A 20392-nucleotide genomic window follows, 5' to 3' on the forward strand; every position below is an offset into this window, starting at 1 on the left:
GGATAAGAAAAGCTCCCTATGTTGTGAAATATTTACGTTTAAAGAGGCGATTCTAAACACTCCAAAAATGTGAGTCTAGAATGGTAACAAGATAGGCATGAGATTGCTGCTTGGGGCACGTGGGTGTGTCCAGGGTACCTGCTTATAAGGCAAGTCCAGTCTCTGCCTTCCCACGTGGCACCAAGCAGTGCCCCTTGTCTTGGTCCTCACCATCTTTCTCTCTACCTGCAGATTCTAAGACTACCTCTGCCTACTGTCAGCTTCTCAAGGGCAGGAACTATGTCTCTCATATCCCTGGATCTTGCTATTGAGTAATTATTCATGATCTCATCAGAATCATTAAAGAACCAACAGTGAGGAAATGGAGATGTTCTTGATTCAGTCACTGAGGTGCTCCTGGAGTCCAGCCCCTCCACTGCTATATTATGGAATAATCCTTGCAGTCTGTTAGATTAGTTACTAATGGGGTGTTGGCTACAAATTTAAGTTATACATGATGGCCCATCTGTGGAATCCTGCCTCCCAAGTAATGAGTATTCAGCTAAAATGCCTTTGTTTATGATACAGGAAACATCCTGGCCAGGCCCACCAATGAAAGACTGCAGGACAGAAGAAACTGACACAGCCTCTCAGGAGGCTGACTGGAACCAAGGAATGTTTGATGCCACTCCCTCCTCTTTTATCGTAGTATAACAGAAGCCTGAATTCTAACTCAAGCAGGACGGTTCCTTGGGACACAAGTCCACCATCTTCTTGGTCTGCTGGCTTTCCAAATAAAGTCATTATTTCTTGCCCAAACAACTCATCTCTGTGTGTATTGACTTACTGTACAGCAATGAGCTTGGACTTGGTAACACTGACTGCGCCACAGCCTTCACTTTGTTGTTGTTCTTGCTCTGTGTCTCTGCAGTGGGAGTGCAAGTGTGGTGACTGTTGTTCTCACCTATCCCACAGCAGAGAACATGGACACACGTGGCATGCTGACACCTGGCAGGGGGATGCACAGCTCTGGGAGGTTGTGTGGGCACTGAGCCTCCCCTCCTTCCTTCCTCTATGCTTTGTGTCTGGAAGGAAGAAACCCCAGCAGCTGTGACCTGGGCAGACCTTCTGGAAGATGCAGCCACTCCTACTCCTGATGGCCTTTCTTTTGCTTCCTGGGATGGAACAGGTGAGAGACTGTCCCCATTCCTGAGGGCAGAACACATCTCACTAAACCTCCTGAAGTCCTGACCCTCTGCTCAGCTCCAATTTCTGAACCAGCTGCCATTCCAACCAAGAATACAAGTTTGATGCCACATAGACACTCAGCAAGGAGGGATGGTGGGCTGGAAGAAAGGTTTTCACTAAGATCTTTCATGGGTCTCAGACTCTCTCTCACCACCAGGAATGTGGGTTTTGCATTTGGTGGAGAATGTGAAGCTACAAAACGTGAGTAAGTCAAACCCCTCAGTCCAGCCAGGATAGGACAACTCAGACAAACCATCCACAGTACGGGAGATTTGGTGACCCAGCTTAAGAACCAGAGAAAACTTCTCAGTGTTTCTCACCCTTTACTCTTGCTAGGAGAGAAGTCTAGGGTGTGATTGATCAGAAGTGATTAGGTGACATTATCCAAAGCTCTCTAGGTGCCTTGACTCTTCCTCAGACCCCAAGAAGTCCATTTTCTGCCCCACCTCCCCGCCTCTCAGGCACTCAGCTGTCCCAGAGCCTTTAGCAGTGCCCAGCCCCATTCCTGTAGTCTTGAATCCCACCAGTACTATCACTATTAAAATCAGCCAAAAGCTAGCCATTCACTTGTACAGCCAAAAAAAAAAGAAACAAAAAAATTTACTGAGATCCTGGGATGTCTCAAGGACATGAGGATTTTACAAAATCCACCTATATAAGCTCCTAGTGCAAGCTCACATTAATTTCATAATATTCCTGAGAAAGCTCCCAGAAGCCCTGCACTTGTGTCATTGAAAAGCACAAGACACAGTGTCACTCCCCCAGGACTGTCTGTCACCTCAATTTCCCCTCAGCTGTAGCCCTGCCCTGAAGTCGCCAGCCTGTCACAGCTCCTGGGCTGTATCTCCTGTGACTCCATGCTCTTCATACCTCTACTCTGTTCTCTGTGCAGCTCAATCAGCATCACCCTGGGGGCCCAGAGCATCAAGAAGCAGGAGAGGGTGCAGCAGGGTCAAGTGCTTTTTCTTTCCAAGTAGAAAGACGTGCCTTATAAGACACCAGAGTGCCATTTATTGTCCTAGCACCACTTATTGAGGAGGGGAAAAAAGTAGTCTTTTCCTCATTCTCTGCCATGAAACCTCCGTCATATACCATGTTTGATATACGTGTCATTCCTTAATCACTAAGTCATGTCTGACCTTTGAGACCCCATGGGCTGTAGCCCACTGGGCTTCTCTCTTCATGGGATTTCCCAGGCAAGAATACTGGAGTGGGTGCCATTTCCTTCTCCATGGGATCTTCCCAACCCAGGGAATGAACCTGGGCCTTCTGCATTGTTTGGTGGATTCCTTACTGTTGAGGCACCTGGGTAGCCCTTGATGTGTGTGTATCATTGTCCCAACATGTGTGGGGTCTCTTTTCCTTGTCCATTAGTCCATATCCCTGTGCTCCATCAGTGCCACACCATCCTCAGTACTATGACCTCATTTGCTAAAGCAAGACCTGCCATCTTGTTCTCATTCTTTAGGACGACTTGGCTATTTTTGGTCATGGGTTTTTCCACATGTATTTTCCATGTCTATTTAGAACCAAGTAAGTTCTAAGAAATACGTCTTGGATGCAGTGAATCTATAGACCACTTTTTGGAGAGATGACATTTAAAAAATATTTTCTCTTCCAAACATGAACATGGAATATCTTTCTGTTTAAATCTTCTAGCAACCCCTCTTCCAAGGAGCGGTGGCTGCACGGGTGCAGGAGGGCCTAGAGGATCTCTCCCACATTGAAGGTTAGGAAGGATGGCAGTGAGGAGATACACTTCATCGAAGGTAAGGAGCAGCGGCTGTGCTTTGCTGGAGCAGCCGTGAAGTGACACCGCACACCCAAGGTAAGAGAAACCCAAGTAAGATGATAGGTGTTGCAAGAGGGCATCAGAGGGCAGACACACTGAAACCAAACTCACAGAAAACTAGACAGTCTAATCACACTAGGACCACAGCCTTTTCTAACTCAAATATACTAAGCCATGCCCGTGGGGCAACCCAAGACGGGCGGGTCATGGTGGAGAGGCCTGACAGAATGCGGTGCACTGGAGAAGGGAATGGCAAACCACTTCAGTGTTCTTGCCTTGAGAACCCCGTGAACAGGATGAAAAGGCGAAATGATAGCATACGGAAAGAGGAACTCCCAGGTCAGTAGGTGCCCAACACGCTACTGGAGATCAGTGGAGAAAGAAGTCCAGAAAGAATGAAGGGATGGAGCCAAAGCAAAAACAATATCCAGCTGTGGATGTGACTGGTGATAGAAGGAAGGTCTGATGCTATAAAGAGAAATATTGCATAGTAACCTGGAATGTCAGGTCCATGAATCAAGGCAAATTGGAAGTGGTCAAACAAGAGATGGCAAGAGTGAACGTTGACATTCTAGGAATCAGCGAACTAAAATGGACTGGAATGTGTGAATTTAACTCAGGTGACCATTATATCTACTACTGCGGGCAGGAATCCCTCAGAAGAAATGGAGTAGCCATCATGGTCAACAGAAGAGTCCGAAATAAAGTACTTGGATGCAATCTCAAAAACGACAGAATGATCTCTGTTCGTCTCCAAGGCAAACCATTCAATATCACAGTAATCCAAGTCTATGCCCCAACCAGTAACGCTGAAGAAGCTGAAGTTGAATGGTTCTATGAAGACCTATAAGACCTTTTAGAACTAACACCCAAAAAAGATGTCCTTTTCATTATAGGGGACTGGAATGCAAAAGTAGGAAGTCAAGAAACACCTGGAGTAACAGGCAAATTTGGCCTTGGAATGCGGAATGAAGCAGAGCAAAGACTAATAGAGTTTTGCCAAGGAAATGCACTGGTCATAGCAAACACTCTCTTCCAACAACACAAGAGAAGACTCTACACATGGACATCACCAGATGGTCAACACCAAAATCAGATTGATTATATTCTTTGCAGCCAAAGATGGAGAAGCTCTATACAGTCAACAAAAACAAGACCGGGAGCTGACTGTGGCTCAGATCATGAACTCCTTATTACCAAATTCAGACTTAAATGGAAGAAAGTAGGAAAAACCACTAGACCATTCAGGTATGACCTAAATCAAATCCCTTATGATTATATAGTGGAAGTGAGAAATAGATTTAAGGGCCTAGATCTGATACATAGAGAGTCCGATGAACTATGGAATGAGGTTCGTGACATTGTACAGGAGACAGGGATCAAGACCATCCCCATGGAAAAGAAATGCAAAAAAGCAAAATGGCTGTCTGGGTAGGCCTTACAAATAGCTGCGAAAAGAAGAGAGGTGAAAAGCAAAGGAGAAAAGGAAAGATATAAGCATCTGAATGCAGAGTTCCAAAGAATAGCAAGAAGAGATAAGAAAGCCTTCTTCAGTGATCAATGCAAAGAAATAGAGGAAAAGAACAGAATGGGAAAGACTACAGAACTCTTCAAGAAAATTAGAGATACCAAGGGAATATTTCGTGCAAAGATGGGCTTGATAACAGACAGAAATGGTCTGGACCTAAAAGAAGCAGAAGATATTAAGAAGAGGTGGCAAGAATACACAGAAGAACTGTACAAAAAAGATCCTCACGACCCAGATAATCATGATGGTGTGATCACTCATCTAGAGCCAGACATCCTGGAATGTGAAGTCAAGTGGGCCTTAGAAAGCATCACTACGAACAAAGCTTGTGGAGGTGATGGAATTCCAGTTGAGCTATTTCAAATCTTGAAAGATGATGCTGTGAAAGTGCTGCACTCAATATGCCAGCAAATTTGGGAAACTGAGCAGTGGCCACAGGACAGGAAAAGGTCAGTTTTCATTTCATTCCCAAAGAAAGACAATGCCAAAGTATGCTCAAACTACCGCACAATTGCACTCATCTCACATGTTAGTAAAGTAATGCTCAAAATTCTCCAAGCCAGGCTTCAGCAATTGGTGAACCGTGAACTCCCTGATGTTCAAGCTGGTTTTAGAAAAGGCAGAGGAACCAGAGATCAAATTGCCAACATTCACTGAATCATGGAAAAAGCAAGAGAGTTCCAGAAAAACATCTCTTTCTGCTGTATTGACTACGCCAAGGCCTTTGACTGTGTGGATCACAATAAACTGTGCAAAATTCTGAGAGAGATGGGAATACCAGACCACCTGACCTGCCTCTTGGGAAATCTGTATGCAGGTCAGGAGGTAATGGTTAGAACAGTACATGGAACAACAGACTGGTTCCAATTAAGAAAAGGAGTACATCAAAGCTGTATATTGTCACCCTGCTTATTTAACTTATATGCAGAGTACATCATGAGAAACGCTGGACTGGAAGAAATCAAGCTGGAATCAAGATTGCCAGGAGAAATATCAATAACCTAGATATGCAGATGATACCACCCTTATGGCTGAAATTTAAGTGAAGTTGCTCAGTCGTGTCCAACTCTTTGCGACCCCATAGACTGTAGCCTACCAGGCTCCTCTGTCCATGGAATTTTCCAGGCAAGAATACTGGAGTGGGTTGCCATTTCCTTCTCCAGGGGATCTTCCCAACCCAGGGATCGAACCCAGGTCTCCTGCATTGTAGGCAGACGCTTTTACCATCTGATCCAGTGTGAAGAGGAACTAAAAAGCTCTTGATGAAAGTGAAAGTGGAGAGTGAAAAAGTTGGCTTAAAGCTCAACATTCAGAAAATGAAGATCTGGTCCCAACACTTCATGGGAAATAGATGGGGAAACAGTGGAAACAGTGTCAGACTTTATTTTTTGGGCTCCAAAATCACTGCAGATGGTGACTGCAGCCATGAAATTAAAAGACGCTTACTCCTTGGAAGAAAAGTTATGACCAACCTAGATAGCATATTCAAAAGGAGAGACTCTACTTTGCCGACTAAGGTCCGTCTAGTCAAGGCTATGGTTTTCCCTGTGGTCATGCATGGATGTGAAAGTTGGACTGTGAAGAAAGCTGAGCACCGAAAAATTGTTGCTTTTGAACTGTGGTATTGGAAAAGACTCTTGAGAGTCCCTTGGACTGCAAGGAGATCCAACCAGTCCCTTCTGAAGGAGATCAGCCCTGGGATTTCTTTGGAAGGAATGATGCTAAAGCTGAAGCTCCAGTACTTTGGCCACATCATGTGAAGAGTTGACTCACTGGAAAAGACTCTGATGCTAGGAGGGATTGGGGACAGGAGGAGAAGTGGACGACAGAGGATGAGATGGCTGGATGGCATTACTGACTCAATGGACGCGAGTCTGAGTAAACTTCGGGAGTTGCTGATGAACAGGGAGGCCTGGTGTGCTAAGATTCATGGGGTCGCAAAGAGTTGGACACGACAGAGCGACTGAACTGAACTGAACTGAACTGAAAACAATGCTAATGGTAATTCCCAAGATTGTGATGGGAAACCCTGGAGAAGGAAATGTCAACCCACTCCAGTATTCTTGCCTGGATCCTGACATCTGTATATATTCTATTTCAATCAAATGAGCTTGATTCCTCATGTAAGATTAGGAACCCCAGCACCCCTGGAACAACACTGACATTCCCATTAGCGGGACTAGATTTTCCTGCCTTTGATGGTACAGCAGAAGGGCCCTTTGTATGAAATGAGGGAAGTCTAATTCTGAGGCATAAGCTTTGATAGCAAGATTCATAAAATAGAGATAACTCTACCTACTTCACAGGATTGTTATAAAAGTAACAATACATCTAAGAGAGTGATAAGAATTGATATTCATGAGCTCTTTAAAGTCCTAATTCCAATCCCATTTGCTCTTATGATAATGTATGTAAAGCCCAAGCATAGAGTATGGTCTCTTCCCTTACCTAATATTCTTTCATCACGGTCTTCTGCCTATGAATATTTGGTTAGGAGGGAGAGAGAGATGCAGACTAATGTTTTTCAAATTGCCAGTAACGATGCTTGAAGTGGGGTGTAGCTTGCATTTTAATCTGGAGTGGAAAAAGATGGGATGCAAAGGAGTGGCAGCTTAGACTGCATTGCACGTGATTAAGGATGAGTATTGTTTCCTGCAACTTTGGATTCATTTGCATGTTTGTAGGTTTGTGCCTTTGTACTCACACATACCTATGGCATATGCGTTGGGTCTTTTTGCAAATGTATTTCCTACTATGGTCACTGTCTTAAATGTGCATATGCTTCTGAATTCTCAGTGTAAAGACTTTCCCCCACCCATGTATCTGATGGGCCTTAATCAGCTGCCATGCCTGGGAAGGACATGAGCCCTCCACCTCCACACCAATGAGGGACCACACTGGAGAGCTCATCCCTGAGGCCAAAACTTGGAGGTTCAGGCCTCAGCTTCACCTCACACAAAACAGAGGGCATCTCTATGGGAAATTTCTGATTAGAAAGATGCAGGCACAGTATGAGAGAAGAGAACATGACCAGTCACTTCCTGTGTTACCAGCCTGGCCCTGCCCTCACTTGTTGGGAGTGAAAAACCCAAGACTAGAAAACAGAGGCAGCACGTGCCCTGGGCAGCCTCTCTGAGAAGATGCATCGTCCTCCTCTCCCGCTGGTGCTCCTCCTCCTCTGCTGCGGATCCCAGGCTGATGAGTTGCCCGGCCACTCCTTCTGGAACCTGCAGGATCAACCCCTAAAACAAGATTTACTTGGAAGATTGCTGACCCTTAAACAGAACCCCAGGATTTCTCCCCAACACCTCAGAGTGAAGTTTCCCCTTGGGCTGTGCACACCCTCTCTCTGCAGCTCATGGTCGCTCCCAGAAACAAGGAGCCCACCTTGACTGAGGGAAAGCCCAGAGCAGGGGCCCCAGGGGTGGTCTCCTCTGCATGGAATGTGTGACACTGAGCTGAGTCCTGTGTTCCCTTCACCTTCTGGCCTTGCAACTTGGCTGATCTCTGAGCAACCTGGGATATGGAGATGGTGGAGACAGGAACCTGGAGAGCTGGTCATGCACAGGGACAGAGGAGGGCTGAGTGAGGGCAGAATGGGAGTGGGGGGGACCTTTAGGTGAGCATGACTGCGAGGCGTCCGAGGCCAGCTTGGCTGCTGTGCCTGGAGCAGAGGCAGGAGACACCAGAGCCACCTGAGAGGAAGAGGGCAGAACTCAGGGTGAGTGCGGATTCCAAAGACGCCTGTTCCGACTTGAAGCCAGCCGCTGCACCCTCTGTGTTCAGGCCCTGGGGTTCTGTGTTCCAGGGGAGATCATCGGGGGCACAGAGAGCAAGCCACACTCCCGCCCCTACATGGCCTACCTGGAAATTGTCACCTCGCGGGAGAAGCAGGTGGCTTGTGGTGGTTTCCTGATAAGAAGCGACTTTGTGCTGACGGCTGCACACTGTGCAGGAAGGTGAGACAGTGGGTCCTGTTTATCTCCAAGTGGGAGAAGCAGCCAGGGGACAAACCAGGAACAGCTCCTCGGGGCCTGAGGGCAGCTCCTAGGCCTGGGTCTCTTTAGGGAGACACAATACTTGGCCTTAAGGAAATCATTCTCACAGTGAAACGACTGTCCTGACCCTCAGTCACTGTGAGCTCAGCTCCCCTCAGAGGAAAGGGGACCTCATCCCAGTGCCCCTCTTCTAAAAGCAGCTCCCCCTCCCCAACCCCAACACAAAGGATGTGCAGACACCCTTCAGGGGCCCACCCAGTTCTCGACCACTTCCTCCATGCCCTTTTCAAGAACTGGTCTTTAGTTCCTGGGGACCTGAACCCACCCTTTCCATGGGAGACAGAGAACAGGGTCCACCTGAGACCCCACCACTCCCCTCTTTCCTCGGACACCTCTGCCCTCAGAGAGGTGGCCCTCATTAAGGCACCTTGATTAGGAAGTCCTACCCTGTGCCCTGGGTCCTTCACAGCCCACTCACTCCCTGGCATCTGGAAGACCCTGGAGATTATCTCTGTCCCTGAGAAAACTCTTCCTTGAATAAAGCCTGAGCCCCTCACATACATGAGTAGTTCAAAATAGGGAGGTGGGAAGAGATCGCTGACCCTGTGAGAGACTGCACACCCTTTCTCAGAGTGGGCATGTCTCAGCAGATGCCCCACCATCAGCGTTTCACCTTGGCCTTCTCCCTCATATAGGTCTGTAACAGTCACCCTCGGAGCCCAAAACATACAAAAGTAAGAAGATACATGGCAGAGGATTGAGGTCATAAAACAGTTTCCTTACGCAAATATGACCCTGATGGTCTCCACGACATCATGTTACTGAAGGTGCAAATTCTTCTTCCTCTTCCCCGCTCCCTGTTCTCCAGGTTTCCTTCCCCTCTTTCTGTTCTCCAGGCTTCCTTCCCCTCTCTCTGTTTTCCAGGACTTCTCCTTCAGGTCTCATTACCCTCACACTTTCCCAACCTGCCTCTCACCAGCACCCCTCAGCTCAGCCTCTGGAAGGGGCTCTCATGTGGAGCAGCTGCCCTGTCCCTCCCTGGTTGCCTCCACCCATCCCCAAGCCATTTCCATCACTGACAGCCCTTATTTCCTTCACAGTTGGAGGAGAAAGCCAACCTGACACTGGCTGTGCGGACACTCCCCCTTCTACCCCATGTCACCTTCATCTGTCCTGGGAGAATGTGCCAGGTGGCTGGCTGGGGAAGAACAGGTGTGAAGGAACCAGCCTCCAGCACTCTGCAAGAGGTGAAGCTGAGACTCATGGAGCCCCGGGCCTGTAGCCACTTCCCTGCTTTTGACCACAATCTCCAGCTGTGTGTGGGCAATCCCCAGAGCACAAAATCTGCTTTTAAGGTGATTCTCAGACTACGGTCTTCCCCACAAATCACTCTCCAGGGAGCAGACACCTTTGGAAGGCGACGGAGTTAGGAGTGTCAGCCAGTGACAAAGTGTGAGACCTCAGGTTGAGGACCAGGGACTGTCTCTCTGCAGATCATCCTCCCTTGGCCCCATGGGGTCTCTGACCAGGGTCTGCTCAGGGTCAAGGGGTGCCTCCCAGGGTCAGGGGGTGCCAAGAAGGAAAGAGAACAGCATCAGAGATGTATCACCTCATGAAGGAGCCCGTGTTCCTGAGCCTGATGACAGGTCCGATCAACTCAGATTGGGACGACAGGGAGGAGGAGGTGGTTTCCCGGCTCACCTTCTCTCTCTCCCTTTCCTTCTGTTTCAACAGGGAGACTCAGGGGGCCCTCTTCTGTGTGCTGGGGTGGCCCAGGGCATTGTCTCCTATGGACTGTCCAATGCAAAGCCCCCTGCCATCTTCACCCGGATCTCCCCTTACTGGCCCTGGATCGATGAGGTCCTGAAAGAGAATTAACCTGGAACCTGGGCCAGCATGAGGGGAAACCAGAGGAGGACTCCAGCAGGTTCTCAGTGCCACTCACCTTGGATCTGACTCTGGTTTTCCTCTTAAAGCCCCGTCACATCCCTAATCCTCACGAAGGCCCCTTCAGGTCATAGAATTCCCAATAAATCCCAGCTTCCAGACCTGAGTGTGTGTCTCCTCTCTCTTCTCCCAGCATCAGAAATTCCAGAAGCCTTGAAAGGGGGGAGTGTGATGTGTGTGTGTGAGAGACAGAGAGGATACAGTGAAGAACAATAGGGAGAGAGAGAAGAGAAAGGGGTTCCCTGGAGTGGCAGGACCCCTATGTCCACCTTAAAGAAGAAAGTAGAGCAGATCCTCCCCTGCCGTCATCATTAACTTTGAGCCATCTTTAGGGCTCTTCAGAATCCCTACGAAAATGCTGAGTTGCAGGGTGTTTACAACATCCTTGGCCTCTTCCCATTAGGTACCATATTAACATTCCATTCTCCTCCAAGTTCTGAATCAAAGATGTCTCTGGGCTTTTCTAAAGTGTCCCCCAAAGAATATGTCATGTTGGCGGGGGTGGGGGTGGGGTGGGGAGGGGTTAGGCAGGGCTTTGTGAAGGAGCTGGGCAGGAATCACCTTCAGCATTTGGTTCACACTGGGCCCTCCTCACTGTCCACCTCGATAAGAAATCTACCATCTGTGCAGCTTTGATGTGCGATGCAGAGATCTTGTGTCACTGACTTCTGCAAAAGGAATACATGGGAGCTGGATAAGAGGAGGGACAGCATCACAAGTCCTGCACGAACCACAGCCACAAACGACTGCTCCCAACCACTCTAGCCTGTGTGACCTCCACAACACCCAGCGCTGTGAGCAACACAGAAGCAGAGGGTCAGTCCCGTGAGGACAGGGGGGCACTAACTCTATAATCTCGCCCAGGAGTGGAAGAGCCTTGATGTGCAGGATGGAGCCTGCCCCCTGGGTTCTGTGTAATGACCTGCATTGTGGAGCACACCTGAACTGGGTAATAGGCTTGTCCTTCATGCTGAGTGTCAGTCTGAACCCCTGCTTCTGTGTCCTTGGAGACCAGCCCGGAGTCAACAGTCCTGCAATGTCTCCCTGTGGAGCAGATCAGGGACCTGAGAGAGGAGATGGAGCTGCCACCTGGGTGCAGTGAAGCACTGACAGTGTCCTGCCCTGTGCTCCGATGGAGGCCCTGGAAGGCTGCCATCGCCCAGACGGGGTCTTACGATGGAGGGGGGGCAGGACCAGGAGTCCGAGCTGGCTCAGTCTTTCCCCTTTCAGTGTCCCCAGGGGGAGTCTGGGGTGTGACAATGTAGCCCCCGGGAATTGTCTTCAATGGACAAAATAATGTGTCACCTCCAGGTCCTGTACCAAAGTCTCAAGTCTCCTGCCCTGGATGAAGAAAACCATGAAAAGCCTCTGACTGCAGGAACCAAGACCATCTTCCCTGGGGCTGATCCAGAATCGCACTGCAGGATTGGGGTGCCCGCAGCTCAGTAACTGTGTCTCAGCTGGGCTCGAAGGGCTGGTTGCTTATTTATTCACTGACTCCTATTCACAAATGCTCACTGTGTGTTTAGAAAGGCAATGACTAGGATTCTGCTGTTTTCTGCTCCTCCTCTCCCCCCTCCCACCATCTCTTCCCCTGAACCCCATGCAAAGCTGTCACCCAGGTCTGCTTCCCCACACCTGTCGTCCAGGGCCGGCCCTCCTGCCAGGGCTGAAGCTGAGCACCATCAGGGGAAAACATGAACCTCTCTGGTTCTGGCGTTCAGGGTGTACTCCTTAGCTCCTTGCTCTGGGTACATGGCAGGGAGGAGTGGGTCACACCATGGGTCCCCGACACCAAGAGCACAGCCTGGGGCCTGCAGCTCCAGGACAGAGACCCTCCTACTGGGGAGGGGGGCTACCTGATCTGACCTTTAACCCCCAGAGCCAGGGGAGCTGGCCCAGAGCAGGGCTGGGTCTCCCGAGAATCCCTCGTTCTCATCCAGCCCTCGTTCTCATCCAGCCTGAGTAGGAGTGTTATCACATGCAACTCTAGAACATCAGTCATTTTCGGTTCTAGCCATGAAGCAAATCTCTGCTCTGCCTCACTGGAGCATACTCGGCCCCTGGGGGAGGGGGCAGCAGGGAGGGAAGAGAAGGAACAGGGCAGCCTTATTTTTTCACCCTTAATGTGCTGTGCTGTGCTTAGTCACTCAGTCCGCTCAGTCGCGTCCGACTCTTTGCGGGCCCATAAACTGTAGCCTGCCAGGCTCCTCCGTCCTCGGAATTCTCCAGGCAAGAATATTGGAGTGGGTAGCTTTCCCTTCTCCAGGGGATCTTCCCAACCCAGGGATTCGAACTCCAAGTCTCACCACATTGCAGGTGGATTCTATACCAGCTGAGCTACCAGGGAAGCCTACTCTTAATACAGTAGGTAGAAATGTCACTGCATCTCAAATGGTAGGAACACCCATTTGAAAGGCAAGTTAGAATCTGATTCTAAACACTCATCCACTGGATGGGCCAGAAATCAGGCTCCCTGTCACGGCTGCAAGCTCCTGGCCTGTGCAAACCAAACTGCAGTCTTGGGAGGCCCACGTGGTCTGCGTACAAATGGAGAAGCGCCTCTGGTCTTAGGCCGTCACGGTTGCTGCTGCTCCATAGGGTCCAGAGACAACCTAGACTTTCATCCTTGGGAAGGTCTTGGTTTGGAGAGCATGTGATTTTTGCTGGGCAAGATCTCCATGTGCCTGGTCTCCCCTCGCCAGACGCTTCCGTCTGCCATCCCTCCAGTGTCTTGATCTGTGGTGCTTGAGCTGCCTGGGAGCTGAGCCTGTGCTTCCAGCCCTTGGCTGAGTGCCGCCCTACCCCTACACACAGCACTGTGCTTCTCTGGGGGATGTGTCAACACTCTGGGATTACGGTTACCCTAAACGCAGGCCCTTTCCCGTCTAGGCTGTGCACAAATCACCCAGCAACACAATCTCCTAGTGACCTGGGGCACCTTTACAAAGGAAGAGCGATGATGACACAGCTTCTGATTTGGAGCTGAAAAAATCCCAAGATTCACTAGGGACCCAGCTCCTTGATTGAAAATACGCACAAAAGGAAAACAAAGAAACAAAAATGTACTGTTTAAAACATGAGCCTAGCCACATATATATTCAGCTCAAGTATAACATTTACTTTGAGGAAATGGTTCTGTTGTTTGGAAAAGTTTAAGAATATTAGTTGCAGACTCTCGTCCTTCCTTCAAGAGATGAGGGAGACAGTCCCAGGAGGGACTGTGAGTGCCTGGAGACCCCACAGAGTTAGGACGGATCCTGGCTCAGCCAGGTCCCCTTAGAGCCAGGCCAGCAAGAGGACTTCCATGTTTTCTAACCCTGCCCACTGATGACTTCCTGCCATCCCTGGACCAGACAGGAGCCTCTGCTCAGATACCTCCCTCCACACAGAGCGAGTCCCGGGCTCCCATGGCAGCCGTTCTCTGACAAGTACTCAGACAGCTTCCTGGTGAGCTGTTCTGTCTGCTCATGGGCACAATCAGATGAAGGTGCGTGAGCACCTAAAACATGCTGATTTCTTCAAATCTTCTGGTCTGTGGAAATGTCCTCCATCCCCCACTTTTGAGGAAACAGTCCTTAACTTCTTTAAACATCTTTGCAATGGAAATAAGAAACAAAACAAAATAAAAACATCCCTGGACTTCCCTGGTGGCTCAGTGGATAAGAATCTGCCTGCTAATGCAGGGGGCATGAGTTTGATCCTTGATCTGGGAAGCTTCCGCTGATTCAGAACAAGTAACTTATGCAGGAAACCTACTGAGCCCACGTGCTGTAACTACCGAAGCCTGTGTGCCTAGGAGCCTATGCTCTGCAGCAAGCATAGCCACCACAGTGAGAGGCCTGCACACCTGAGGGAAGAATAGCCACTCTAGAGAACGCCCACATGGAGCAAGGAAGACCCTACACAGCCAGAAATACATACATAAATGAATACAATTGTTAACATATCTGTAATGACCTCCAATGAAACGCCTCTTACTGACCAAGGCCTCTCCCACCACTTGTTCCCCCCAGACCCACAAGAAGATTCAGTTCTCAATATACCTGGGGAGAGAACCGCCAGGCCAGCTCTGGGGATGATGGACCTGAAAGGTCAAGCCCTTGCTAGTCTGTTTCGGGAATGTGCTTTGGAACAGGAACGGCTCTGCCTTCCCTGCCCATGTCCGTGCTGCTGTTGGTACCACAGTGGTCTTGCAGGGTTTATTTCCTGTCTCTGTATCCCACGCAACACGACTTTTGGCCAACAAATGCTTTACTGTGAAAGAATGTTGAAGCCATGAGTTCATGTCCCATATCACCCAGAAACAGCTGGCCCGAGAATTGTGTAAGACTTAGTAATGTAGATGGTGGAAAGACAACCACCTTCAAGACTGGGATGCTGTCTTCCAGGATGTGGTATGTGCTTTAAAGCCAGCAGTGAGTATAGGGTGTTGTTTCTCTCCTAGCCAGAATACATGGTTCTAGAGACAACGAAGTACCCCAGAGGGTGGCTCTCATTCCTACTATTCACCTATTAACTCTGTCTCAGAAGGTATCCTTCTGTCTGTATGAACCTTGGACTCTTCTGATTTTTAGAGGCCTTAATTTGTAGGAAAGCAATTGAACAGACTGATAAACTTACTATGCAAGTTAGGTGGGTGATGCTAATTGCCGAGGAAGATGAGATTCCCTGTGTTACATCTTGTAATTGGGCTAATTCTTCCTGGGGCTGTCTCAGACATGCTTCAGGCTACACCTCGTAGTACAGCAAGTGGGCTCAGTAGGTTCTGCATAGTTACTTGTCTGAATGCCATCACTATTAGTGATGGTCAGTGAAAGGCTACTTTAGCCCAATAAACATAAGACCAGTAAAATCCTTGCAAGAATAAAGAATCCCACTGGCTGAGACACTTGAGATAAGATCCCTCTGTATGCTTCTCAGATGATAAAATTCCTGTCCTTATAATGACCTACCCAGTCTCCTTGGTCAAGGATCCTTTCAAATTTACTGGAGAAGGAGATGTGTATTGTGTGTGTGTGTACTGTCGTGTGTGTGGTGTGTGTATCCATCTGGTCTAATGTGCTTATTTAAGACCTTTGTTTTCCTTTTTTTTTTTATCTGAATGATCTATCCATTGAAGTAATTGGGGTGTTAAAGTCCCATATTTTTACTGCATTACCATCAATTTCTCCCTTTATGCTTGTTAATATTTATGTGTTTAGGTGCTCCTATGTTGGTTGTGTGTATATCTAAAATTGATATGTCTTCTACTTGGATCGATCCCTTGATCGTTATGTAATGTTCTTATTTGTCTCTTGTCACAGTCTTTGTTTGTACAACTATTTTGTCTGATACAAGTATTGCTACCCTGGCTTTAATTTTGTTTCCATTTGCTTGGAGTACGTTTTCTATCCCCTTATTTTCAGTCTGTGAGTATCTGTAGATCTGAAGTGAGTCTCTTGTAGGCAGCATATGTGATGAATCTTGTTTCTGCACCCGTTTAGGTATTGCAGTGCCTTTTAATTGGCTCATTTTAGTCCATTTGTATTTAAAGTAGTGTTGACAGGTATGTACTTTTTGCCGTTGTTGTTCATTGTTTTCAGTTGTTTTCGTGCTTCTTTTTTTGTTTCTTCTTTCGCTCTCTCCCTTGTGATTTGATGATTATCCTTAGTGTTACATTTGGATTCTTTTCTCTTTTTCTTTGTGTGTATCCAGCACAGATTTTTGGTGTGTGATTACTATCAGGCTTATATATATGTATCAATATATATACATCAGTATTCTATAACTGTAATTATTTTCAATTGTTGGGCTCTTAAGTTTAACACATCCTTACGACTCTGCATTTTTATCCCTCTCATTGTTCATTTTTTGACATTGTACTTTATGGCTTTTTATTTCAAGTGTTCCTTAAGTACCTATTGTGGATATAGATGATTTTACTACTTTCATCTTTCAACTTTCTTACTAGCTTTATAAGTGGTTGATAGCTACCCTGAAGGTTGTTGCTGTTCAGTCGCTCAGTCATGTCCAACTCTGCCGCCTCATGGGCTGCAGCATGCCAGGCTTCCCTGTCCTTCACTCTCTCCTGGACAAATATACCTTCATTTTTCCTTACCAATGAGACTTTTTCTTTGATAATTTTCATACTTCTAGTGTGGTCTTTCTTTTTCGTTTAGAGAAGACCACCTAACATTTCTTATAAGGCTGTCTTTGTGTTGCTGAACTCCTAGCTTTTGCTTGTTGGAAAACTTAGCTTTCTCCTTCAAATACAGCCTGCCCCAGTGGAGTACTCTTGGTCATAAGACATTTTTTTCCTTTTCATCACTGGAAATATATCATGCCACTCCCTTCTGGCTTGCAAATTTTTGTTGAAAAGTCTGCTGGTAGCTGATAGTTCCCCTATACATAACTTTTTGCTTTTTCCTTTACTGATTTTAATGTTCATGATTAATTTAAAATTAACATTTAATTTTTGCCATTTCAGTTACAGTGTCTCAATGTGGTCATCTTTGTGTTTATCCTGTTTGGACTGTCTGTGTTTCCTGGACCTGGGATATTTCTTTCTTTTCCTATGCTAGGGAAGTTTTCAGCTATTATGTCTTCAAATATGGTGTCTAACCCTTTTCTTCTCTCTTCTCCTTCTGGGACTCCTATACTGTGAATATCAGTATCCTTGATATTATCTCAGTGTTCTCTTAAACTGTCCTCATTAAAAACATTCTTTCTCTCTCACTCTCTGTCTCTCTTTTTTCTGTTCAGGTTGAGTGATTTCTGCTGCTCTCTCTTCTATTCTGCTGATCCACTCCACTGTATCATCTAATCTACTATTGATTCCTTCTAGTGTATTTTAAATTTCAGTTATTGTATAACTGAACTGACTGATTCTTCAGTTCTGCTTGGTTCTTCTTTAGACTTTCTAACTCTTTGTTTTATATAGATCAACTCTTTGTGATATTGTTGCAATAATTTTTTCTGAGTTATTGTCTGTGTTTTGGATTGGCTTATGCGTGATTTTTGAGATACAAACTTTAAAAACTGTATTTTACATATCACAATTGATTTATCAATCTCTTCTTTTAATGTTTCTGTATTTAGAGTCATTGCTAGAAGACCTCTAATTTCATTAAGGGGTTTCATCCACATTTTTTTATTACTGTGGTTTTATTTCATACATTTATGTCTCGTATTTTGCACTTACTCAGGTGGTTTATATGATGTATGACTAACTTATTGCTCTGATATCATTTATTAAAAAGTACTACTTTCACCCAGTGATTTTGTTTTTTAATGTCACCTCAGTGTAAACTATATTTTCATATGTGCTTGGGAATGTTTCTGGATTTTCTATTCTTTTTCTTTGGTCTGTCTGTCTGATCATGAGTGGGCAACACACTATTTTCAGAAAATACATCTTATGGATGTTTTTTAATATCTGACTAGTTATTCCTTCATGCTATTTTCCAAATAAAATTTAGACATTAGCTAGAACTTAAAAATAGGAGAAAGAAATTTTTTTAAAATTGGAATCACATTTTTATATTAACTTTGGGAGAATCAGTGCCTTTTTGGTGTGGTTCTACCCTATCAGAGAACTGACTATCTTTCTATTTCTAAAGTCTGTTTTTATATTTTTCAGGAATCCTTTAACATTTTGCTCAAATAGTGTTTCACAATTATGGTTATGTTTTTCCCAAGCTCTTTGTGTTTTTTGTTGCTGCTGTGACAGATTATCTTTTCAAATGTGTCTTCAAACTGGTTGTTGTTCATATATGTGAAGCCTATGGATCTCCTTTTACTTTTGAAATAATCTCAGGCTTATGGAAAAGTAGCAATTATAATACAAAAACTTCTATTTTCCTGAACCATTTGAGAGTAAAGTTACTGACACGGTGTTCCATCAGTCCTCAAAAACTGTAGAGGGCAATTTCTACAAACAAGGAAACGCTTATGTGACCACAATTCAACCATCAATCCAGGAAATTAACATTGATGCCACCAATACCATCTAATCTTCAGACAGTAAGAAACTGGGTCACTTGCCTTAATATGTTTAATTATTTGATTAGTCCCCACAGAGACTTATAAAACAGATCTCTTCCTCATCTTCTCCAAGTGCATCCCCTGCTCTCCCCGCCCAGGCTCTGGTGATCCACATCAGGCAGCCGCTTCAAAGCAACGCCTGCCTCGCCCTATTTGTCCTGCTCTGACACATCCCACCAGACTGCCCTTTCTGTTGGATCCCTGAATCCTCCTTGAGCTCCTTTACCACCGACTGGTCAACCCTTGTGTAAGCACCCTCCTCACAGCCCTTGGATGTTCACTCCTTCATAGTAGTAGTACTAAACGTCGCTCAGTCGTGTCTGACTCTGTGACCTGCAGACTGTAGCCCGCCAGGCTCCCTGTCCATGGGGTTCTCCAGGCAAGAATACTGGAGTGGGTTGCCATGCCCTCCTGCATTCCCTACGGAAGGCAACATTCCTCACTTCACTTGCATTCTGATATCTCATCCAGGTCATCCAGTGCAGGGTGTCCAAGCCCATGCGGGATGAGGACACTGCTTGCTTCACTGTGACTGTCTTGCCAGAATCACTGTTGACCACGGGCTTTGTTTTTTAACTAAGGTGTTGTTGCTTTTTAAGAGGCTGGTATAAAGATGTTTAGAAACAACAATTGTTTTGATTCCATGGCTTTCCCCATTTTCATGATGGGGACATGACTGCCGCTGCATATCTCCATCCCACAGGCTCTTCTTACGTGACTGCAACAAAGGAGGTCTAGGGCCCTCCTTTTATAATCTGGGTGAGGGGAGCTCTTGATTGCTTTAAGCAGTGGAATATGGTAGTATAGGTGCCATATGACATCAAAATCTAGGTAATGGAAAAACACAGCTTCTAGATGGCTCACTTTTTAGGAGATGGTCACTCTGGGGAAACCAACCACTGTGTCATGAGGGAGCCAAAGAATCCCATAAAGTGAGACAACCTGAGGGGCTCTTGTGGAGAAAAACCAATGTGCCAAGTGGATAGCCAGCACCAACCACTGGGCATGTGTGAGCATCCTTCAAGTGACTCAGCCTCTAGGCTTCGAGCAGCCCTGATACCAAGGTGAGTAGAGGGATGCCATCCCCAGTGTACCTGGACCAAAATGCAGATGGGTAAAGCTATGTTGCTGTTGTTTTAAACCACTGAGTCCTTTAGTAAGTGGAATAAGCCCTCTTCAGCATCACTTCCACACCATTATGTCTATTCCACACTGCGGATCTTGCCTTTATAGTCTGATCATGATGGTTTATCTCCTCTACATGAAGCAAGGAATCTCATGTTCAATATTTCTCACATTCTTGGTGAAGAAGGGCTCAATACACAATCACCCTGGTGATCGAAAATGAAGCACGCAAAGACTTTCTTGATCTATCATCATGAGGCCCAGGTTTCTGGGATTCAGGCACTTAGGGCCTAAAGACTGGCTGATGCAACCAGCCCCCCGAACCCCACCCCACCCAATGGATGAAACTTACCAGAGCTTAATTAAATTCAAAAAAACAGTCCACTCTGACTACAAAAAGTGGTTTGAGGCTTTCAGATAAGGCTCACGTGACAAAGGCCAGGAACGTGGGGGACGACTCAGGCTTAAAAGCAAAAGGAAGCAGCAGCCACTCAGATCTGGGCAGTCTTCCTGGAGAGATGGTCCTGTTCTTGCTCCTGGTGGCCCTTCTGTCCCCTACTGTGGAGGCAGGTGAGTGACGGTCCCACCCTCAGAGGCCCAGTCCCACCCCACATGGACTGACCTGCCCAGACACTACACTCATGCACAGCCTGGGCCTGGTCCATCTAAGAAAATTTTCTGAACTCCAGGGAAACCCTGATCCATCTCCCTGTTCAAACTTTGGCTCCATGAGCACAGCGGGCAGGTTGG

The 20392-nt window shown here is 46.7% G+C and overlaps 2 protein-coding genes across 2 annotated transcripts; both read left to right on the top strand.

Annotated features, from left to right (window-relative positions):
• On the top strand, positions 1115-9463 carry LOC108633309 (mast cell protease 2-like). The gene is made up of 3 exons (XM_018065942.1): positions 1115-1168; positions 8361-8506; positions 9241-9463. Exons 1-3 carry the CDS (start codon positions 1115-1117, stop codon positions 9281-9283), a joined length of 243 nt encoding a protein of 80 aa, XP_017921431.1. The 3' UTR covers positions 9284-9463.
• Positions 9361-10434, top strand: LOC102188216 (mast cell protease 2-like). Its single transcript, XM_018065941.1, has 3 exons — positions 9361-9372; positions 9646-9900; positions 10280-10434. The coding sequence occupies exons 1-3, from the start codon at positions 9361-9363 to the stop codon at positions 10421-10423; spliced, it is 411 nt and encodes a 136-aa protein (XP_017921430.1). The 3' UTR covers positions 10424-10434.

This window comes from Capra hircus, chromosome 21, assembly GCF_001704415.2.
Source record: "Capra hircus breed San Clemente chromosome 21, ASM170441v1, whole genome shotgun sequence".
NCBI lineage: Eukaryota > Metazoa > Chordata > Mammalia > Artiodactyla > Bovidae > Capra > Capra hircus.